Source organism: Cyprinodon variegatus, unplaced genomic scaffold (assembly GCF_000732505.1).
Source record: "Cyprinodon variegatus isolate N-32 unplaced genomic scaffold, C_variegatus-1.0 Scaffold1804, whole genome shotgun sequence".
Taxonomy (NCBI): domain Eukaryota; kingdom Metazoa; phylum Chordata; class Actinopteri; order Cyprinodontiformes; family Cyprinodontidae; genus Cyprinodon; species Cyprinodon variegatus.
The window spans coordinates 21,936-30,180 of NW_015152257.1; the positions used below are offsets into that span (position 1 = coordinate 21,936).

General features: G+C 37.1%; 1 protein-coding gene across 2 annotated transcripts in view; it reads right to left on the bottom strand.

Annotated features, from left to right (window-relative positions):
* LOC107104584 (SRC kinase signaling inhibitor 1-like) overlaps nucleotides 1–8,245 on the bottom strand; it is a 72,876-nt gene that overhangs the window by 13,762 nt on the left and 50,869 nt on the right. Inside the window, exons 7-12 of one of the 2 annotated variants that reach the window (XM_015404617.1) lie at nucleotides 8,118–8,207; nucleotides 5,350–5,390; nucleotides 5,103–5,126; nucleotides 2,843–3,003; nucleotides 2,348–2,523; nucleotides 1,543–1,673 (exon numbers count right to left, since the gene is read on the bottom strand). In XM_015404617.1, the coding sequence (XP_015260103.1) occupies nucleotides 1,543–1,673; nucleotides 2,348–2,523; nucleotides 2,843–3,003; nucleotides 5,103–5,126; nucleotides 5,350–5,390; nucleotides 8,118–8,207 (623 nt within the window). Of the gene's footprint in view, nucleotides 1–1,542; nucleotides 1,698–2,347; nucleotides 2,524–2,842; nucleotides 3,004–5,102; nucleotides 5,127–5,349; nucleotides 5,391–8,117; nucleotides 8,208–8,245 lie in introns of both variants that reach the window. The other variant, XM_015404618.1, reaches the window with a different exon arrangement.

Here is an 8,245-nt window from a genome sequence, read left to right on the forward strand (position 1 = left end):
ACACGCCTATAACTTTTTCAGACTTTGTCATGTTTTGACTGCAAACTTTAATCAGTTTGTTATGCTATAAGAAAGACCACTGTGTTACTATCAGGTTAAAAGAAAAAAAAAAAAGTATGATTTTAAAGTCTTCTACAAATAAAATGCTAGAGAGTGAATCTCAGTTTAATTGATGAAACCATGTCTAACCTTCCACTTTCAGAAGCCGCCTAATTAGTAAGCCAAGTCCACCTGGGTGAAAATTAATCTCCAGATAAATCAAAAAGGTGAGAAGAAAATAGAAAAAAAAAACATGCCAAAAAAGCCAAAGTCCAATTTGGAACATTTTGCAAATGTTGGAAACATGGTGTGATATCACTCTAACACGGCACATCAACCTAAACACAACATCCACACCATGAAACACGCACGATAAATAGATGTTATCTTCAGCAAACCCAGAAAATCCTTGTTAAAAGCTGTAAAACACTTTTGATGTGTTGGGAAATTCAAATCAGGATACCAACCCTAAACATAGAAAAAGATATGATTTTATTCCCAAGCACATTCATTAATCAAATAGTCCCATTAATAACCAGACCTAAAATCCTTTATATAGCTGGGGCAAAAGGTAAAAGTTTAACTTCATACATGCTCTCCACCTAATCTAGTTGAATCTAATCTGACTAGGCTTGAGATATTTCCACTGTAAAATATCATTTTCTAGATATGCAAAGCTGGTAGAGACACAACCTAAGACCACTGACTATTAGTATTTTCCTGTATGTCAGTTTGGCAGATATGAAGGATTGCTTCAATACACCAATATGATATATTTTTCTCTGCACCACTCCTGAGGCCAAACACCCCAATAGCATGAAGCTACCACCCCATATTTCAAAGCCAGGATTGTTCTTTTTTCTCAGGCTTCTATTCCTAACAATGCAGTAATGACCACTATGCATGTGCAAACTCTGGCTTTTCATATTGCTATTAGAGTCATTGCTCATTTCTTTTGCACTTCTTTCTCACTTGCATGCCTGTGAGCGTACAGCACATGTTTCACTGTAGAAAACAACACACTCATACTTCCTTCAGATAGCATATTCACTAAGCAGCTCTGTGTTAATATTAACATTCACAATAAATATAATATAATGGATGGCCATTTGTGCATCTTCTAGGTTTGGTAATAAATGTTTAATCAGATGAATGAGGCACCTATAGGCATCTGGGAATTGCACAAAAGTGTAAACCGACTTTTAGAGAAGCAGTTCTCCAATATCCTGTCTGATTTTTCAAACAAGAAAATGAATGGAAGGTGGACAAGTCCTTACATAATCATGTGTGCTTTCTAAAACCAGTTAACTGCAGTCATCTTGTTGTATTTTTTTGTTTCTATTGAATGAAAATCCATTTTAAAACAGGTTTTAATCAGATACGACACTTAGTAAGAAAGAGGGATACTTGTCCACTGTGCAGCGAATCTGAACTTCAGGCTGTAGTGTGATCTACTAATGATTTACCATGCTGTATGATAAAAAACAAAAACCTAGCACCTACTTTTGAGGTCAGTAAGAGTCTCTCCCAACATCCTCAGCTCTTTGCTCTTCTGCTCCACATCCTGCTCTGTCACCAGGCCGTGGTTAACGGATGAGTTCCTCTGCAGCTCCTCCACTGATTTCTCCAGGTCGCTGTTTAAAAACAAACCCAACACCCTCAGGGAAAAAATGTGATTCAGTGTTTGAGATGACACCTCGACAGCATACAACTTTCTAGCATGAATTTCTAATCACACCGCTATAAAGTTATTTTGCAGTTGAGTTGCTACATGTTCAACCATGACTACAGACAACTGGATTAACAGAGAAAAGAAGCTAATTAGAAGGCACCATACTCTCCAGAGTCTACATGATCATTGAGACGTACAAGGCAAAGAAAACAAACACACCTTCAAAAAAAATAAAGTAAACTCTGTACACCACATGACAAAAAAAGGCCATAAATGGCCGGATCTGCATTCCTACAGCACAGATAATCTTTGTCATCTTAAAAAAGAAACTTTCCTACTTCAAATTTCAATTTAGAAGTTCTGGCACGCTGAAACATGTTTCTCCACTTCTTCCTTCCATCAAATTTTCACCACTTAAAAAAACCTTAAGAGTAGTGGTTGGAATAATTCAAATGATGAAATCTTAAGTGGTGTGAATACTGTTGCAAAAAGTATAAAAAATAGATTGAACACTGGCTAATTAAATATACAACATAAATATTATGAAAAGATCATTTTAAATAAGACATTAAAAAAGTCTTTCTGGATTAACTATTCTCTACAAACTGGTGTCCATTGATCGGGCTCTGAACTCACTGCAGTTGCTGGATGAGGAGTTCTTCCTGGTTTAGGTACTTCAGCCTCTCCTCCTCCACTAAGAGGCGCTGTCTCTGCAGTGGGTCCTCTTGGGGCCGCATGGCGTCCAGCATCATCAGGCTCAGTTCAGACTCCGTTTGACGCAGTAGAGACAGAACTGAGTCCTGGTTCTCCAGCTGACAAACCAATGTTTTGTTATTTGTAAGTAAAACACACTTAAAGAAAAGAAATTAAAAAGTGGATTATACATATTTCTAGTTTATGTAAAAAAAATCATTAGGTTTGAAATATTAAGAGCATTTGGCTAAGAAGTTTCCCTTATGTTGCACCATGGGCCTGATCGTCAAAGATTCAGAAAAAAGAGTAGCTAAATTTTTTTTTTTTTACAAACTAAATGATTTTATTCCTAAAGTTTTGCAGCTTTGACATACTCTCAAGAAGTTGCAACAAAAAAGCATTCCCAATATGCAGGAGCTACTTTCTGTCCACATTTACCTGCATGTTGCGTAGCTGCGACAGCTGCTTGCGCAGGGCGTTGGTGTTCTGCTGCAGTCCTTGAAGGTGTTGCTGCATCTGCATACGGGACACGGCCACCGGCTGGTTGGCTCCTGAACACGGAGGTGGCATCAGGGCCAGAGGAGCAGATGGAGTAAGAGCTGCCCCAGGTAAATAAAAATTTAGGATAGTCAGCACTCCATCAACTTTTAGTCTTTGGTTCTTTCTGAGGAAAATTTCAGAGCTCATAGAAATGGTCCCTCAGTATAGGTTTGGGCAAAAAAAAAAACGACCTCTGATTCGTTCGATTGTTAAAAATGGGTATTTAATTTACTGAAAGCAGAATTTAGTGGTTTAAGTATTTAAAAGGGACAACATCTATCAGCTCTGAAGAACAGGAGGGGACCCTACTGTAGACTGAACAATAAACAAGATGGGAAGGCTTCAGGGACAAATATGTCAATAATGAAAAACATTTTTCAAGTGTCTCATTATAAATCATCCCAAAGACAAGCAAAATACAAAAGACTTTTCCAATAGGAAAATCCTCTGAAATGACAATGACAGCAGAGCTCCCACAGTAATTACTGTGCCGGGTTACATAAATCATGCAAAAGAGGAACATGGAAAGGAACTTGAGTTGCATTTAATCTGAACATATAAAACAAAGAAAAGCTTTAAATCAAGGTAGGATGACATTCTCTAACTGACCAAAGAATGTATGATAAAAGCTTTAACAAGGAAGGAAGGAAGGAAGGAAGGAAGGAAGGAACCTGTTGAATTACATTTCTGAAAGCGTATAGAACTGTTGATTAAATATTCATTATGCACAGCAAATTTTCTATTTTTACTAGTTTAGTATCAGCTTAAACCAAAACAATTACAGTCATACAAAAAAAAGTTTGGGCACCCCTATTTATCTTAATTATTTTTATTTCTAAATATTTGAGTGTTTGCAACAGCTTTCAGTTTGATATATCTAAGAACTAATGGACACAGTAAAATTTCAGTATTAAATTGAGGTTTGCTGGACTAACAGAAAATGTGCATTAAAACAAATACTTTTTATTGATTTGAATACCCCTAATTACTTTTCACTGACTTACTGAAACACAAAATTGGTTTGGTAACTGCATTAATATTTGAACTTCATAGCCAGGTGAATCCAATCATGAGAAAATGTATTTAAGGTGTCCAGTTGCAAGTTGATTTGTTTGAATCTCCTCTGAAGATTCATCATGGGCACATTGAAAAACCTCCATTAAAATGCTTGGACACAGCTTTCCGAACAGCCAGCTTTTTTATCAGCGACCTCTTATGGTTCACCCTACTTTTAGAAAGTATCACTGACTGTTTGGACAACTGTCAAGTCTGCTGTGTTCCCTTTTTTGGTGTAAGCCATAGCAATTTTGGGTAAAATTTTTCTTACATTCAATTTTATGTCTGAGAAAACTCCAAGGCACTTATCCCTGGGGAAGGATTGTGAGTTTTAATTATTAAGTTGATAAATGATGTACTACTTTACAGAGATCCACCTTCAATTGCAATGTAACAAGCTAACTATTTATGTTATGTTTCTCTAACTGTGACTGTCTGGATGTGCTCTCTTCATCCTCTGACATGGGAGTTGGCTCAGAGCGGGGCAGCCTTTTACAGCTGCTTTTTGTATCTCTGTTTCTCTCTCCTTGAACTCCAGTCAGCCTCGGAAGATGACCGCTCACACTCAGCCTGGTTCTGCTGGAGGTTTCTTCCTGTTAAAAGGGAGTTTTTTCTCTCCACTATCGCTACAAGCATGCTTACTGTGAGGGATTGCATTCAATGCAATCAACTGGTTTTCCTTAGATAGAAAACTTTGAATCAATTTGACTGTATGATCTGGTGAACTATAAAATGCCTTGAGATGACGTGTTGTGAATTGGTGCAATAGAAATAAACTGAATTCAATTGAATTGAATTAACAATGAAATCTATAGATAGTCATATCTACCAATGTACGAAACTCAACACAAAAATTGCACACACAAAAAAATCACAAAAAAGCTAAGTTAATGCAACTCAATGAAATCTACTATTAACACACAAAAACAACAGAGAACTGAAGGAGAACAATTGTCAGAGAGGCAGGTTATTCAAGACAACACAGGGAACATATGTAGACCATTTAAATGGAACTCCAGGAAGAGAATAATGATATGGGATTTAGGTTGGGGCAGACAGGAGAACATTTTTTAGACACTCGAGGAAAACAAACTGTAGCTACCTTTCTTTTTTTTAGTTTGTCCAGCTAAAACAAAATGAGTAGCGGTTACAAAAAAACCCAGCAGTACAAAAAAAGCAACAAAAAAAACAAAACACAGCCATTAAAATCAATCACATATGAACTAAGTTTATAATAATGAAACAGCAGGTGGTATAAAAGGAAAAGAAAGCTCATTTGTGTGGCCAGCAGGAGGCAGCAGTGATGAGCAAGGAAAGTTTGATGAGGTGCAGCAGGGGTGAAAACTTACGGTCATTTCCTGAACAGTCACTGGCCGACTCAAGCTTCTCTCTGCAAGACAGAAAAGTATTTAACTTCACATTAGGACAATGGCCATTTCAAAGGTGTAATTTCTTTATTTTTTTCTGTTATTTGTTCTGCAATATATGGTTATAAAAAGTAAGCAAAAAGCAGAATATTTAACACCTTTATATTTTAACACCTAATGCCCCAATAGAAATATGTGGTTTATCTTGCCAAAAAAAAACCTGTATTTTTCCTCTGGCTTAATCCAAAGGAGAAACAAAAAAGCAACAACTTGATTGGGTAGGATCCCATTGTCCAAGGTATTTCAAGCTAAATATTAACCTTTCTACAATTTTAATTGCATTTTAGATTTAACCCCTCACCCCAAAGACATGCTGGATCAGTCACATGTGTATTGTACTATATGTTTGCAAAGGAAGCTGCTCTGGTCATTGTGGTAATTCACGCTGCCTCCAGGGCACTGCAGACATATAAAGTAGTTAGTGTGAACTATGGATGACACTGGCAAACAGGTTGAGTAATCTTTATGACCTCTAGTTGGCAAATTTCTAGCTTTATATTCAAGCAACTTCATTCTAGCGCTTCAATCTACCGAAACATTAAATAAAATTCCTCATCTTATGCTAACTTACATTTTGTGTTTTCTATTTATTTTAATTTAGGGCAATGTTTTACCCCTAAGTCAAGGAGAACAGTTGCCACAAAAATGAATTTCCAAAAGCTCATAAATGTGTAGTTACTCCTCTTCAGACAGCTTGTTATTTAAAAATAACAGTCTCTAAGTGCTTAAACCATCAAAAGGCAATTTAGTTTGATTGATCCGGGCTTGTTAAGAGGGAACAAGCCATTACTGTCCTCTTAATTTTTCTGTCAGCCAAACTGCAATCCGTTTGTTTCCTATTAGCCCATATGCGCTGGTTATTTGAAATAACATATGGTTACTAAACTTCTTGTTCCATTCATATGTCCCTGTATAATAAGCATAAATTCTTTGAGATAAATAAATATTCAAACACATCAAAACACAGAATGTTTCTTTTTTCTTTCATATTACCATCTTTGGTTTATTTTCTACAGTTACCTTTTGTATATTTGTCTCTTTCTGTATGTTTGCCTCTTTCTCCTTGAACCCCAGTCGGCCTTGGCAGATGGCCGCTCACACTGACGCTGGTTCTGCTGGAGGTTTCTTCCTGTTAAAAGTTTGTTTTTCCTCTCCACTGTTGTACATGCATGCTTTGTGTGAGGGATTGCTGGAGAGTCAATGAGTCGATTCAATCAGTTGGTTTTCCTTGAATGGTTTTAACCAATCTGACTGCATGATCTGGTTGAATTATCTCTGTAAAGTGCCTTGAGGTTACATATGTTGTGAATTTGTGATATATAAATCAACTGAACTCCATTAAGTTGAGATTAATTGAGTTAAATATTTCACACCCAACTATCTAGAAATTACCATTCAGTGTTAGTTAGTGTTCTGAAGTTGTCAGACAGTCGGGCAAATCAATCAGAAAATCATGTCATTAGGATCACTTTCCGTCTCAAGCATTCAAAATGCTGAAGAAAGTGAAACATTTGTATTGAGCAGCCTGATATTACATATGATGGATTGTAGTTACCAACCAAAGCTCTTCATTTATGACTGCATTACATGTATTAACTAAACAAATAAAAGCAGAAAAAAATTAATACATTGCCTGCATTACAATTACTATTTAGAATTTTTTAAGAAAATAGAAAGTGGATTAATGTATAATGCATTTATTGATAGTGTGGAGTAGGTCTACTTTGAGTGCAGTTCTCATGCGGATGGTGACTTTTGAACGTGTGCCACTGGTGTTTTTTAAAGTGTGGTTCAACTGTATAATCTAGTGGACTATTAAACATGATCTACATATGGTGGATATCAGTTAGGTTACAAAATAAGACTTACAATTTTACAAATCATAAATATCTGATTTATTAGGGATGGTTTTCTGATGAAAAAAGTCCATGAAAAGTGCATGAATCCATCAAAGCATAATTCGCAAGCTGCTTGAACAAAGCTTGTAAAGTTCAGTTTAGACAACTGGACGTCAAGTTTTCTAGTACTTCTTTCACTTCTTTCAACTGCCTGGAACACCCATTTAAACGTGGGAACGATCAGCTTTTAGGGGCAGTGGGAGCAGCTCCCTGACGCATGTCTACCCAGGTTAAACGACTCGGCAAGTCACCGGTGTTAAAATCACCTCGGCTTTGATCTGCATGCTGCGAGAACACCAGACCCAGGTTGACCCGCTAAATTACGTGACACCATTAATTCCAACATAAGGACGTCACACAGCGAGCCAGCTGCTTCTGATCTAACAAGCAGAAACAATTCTGTTAACATTCGATAAACATGACTCAGCACTGGAAAGAGGGATTCGGATAGATAAAAGAGCAAAACAATAAATAACACTAGCTACGCTCTGGCGTCCTTACTTGTTGCGCTCCATCATTTACTTCCCTGATTTCCGTCGCACTGTCAACATCATCAATGCCCACCTTTTGTTCCCCCTAATTGTTACACCTACAGTATATTAATCTCAGTGCTCCCCACCAATTGTTAGAAATGAAGAAGCCTCTAGAATGAGAGGCAAACTTCTTCTGGAGAACTTCACATCCAGTTGCCTAAACTGAACTTTTCAAGCTTGACAATGACCTGGATGACTATCATACAAGGTTTATGTAAACACACAAGCTTACTCTTTTGCTTATCTGTGTTTAACTTACGGACTTTCTGCTTCTGGCGCTCTGGTTAGAACTCTCTGCAGCAGCCCCGTCAGACTTGCAATCTGCTTTTCCATCGCCTCCATTCGCTCCCTGGACAAAAACCAAAAATACCAAGATACTGTGATTAA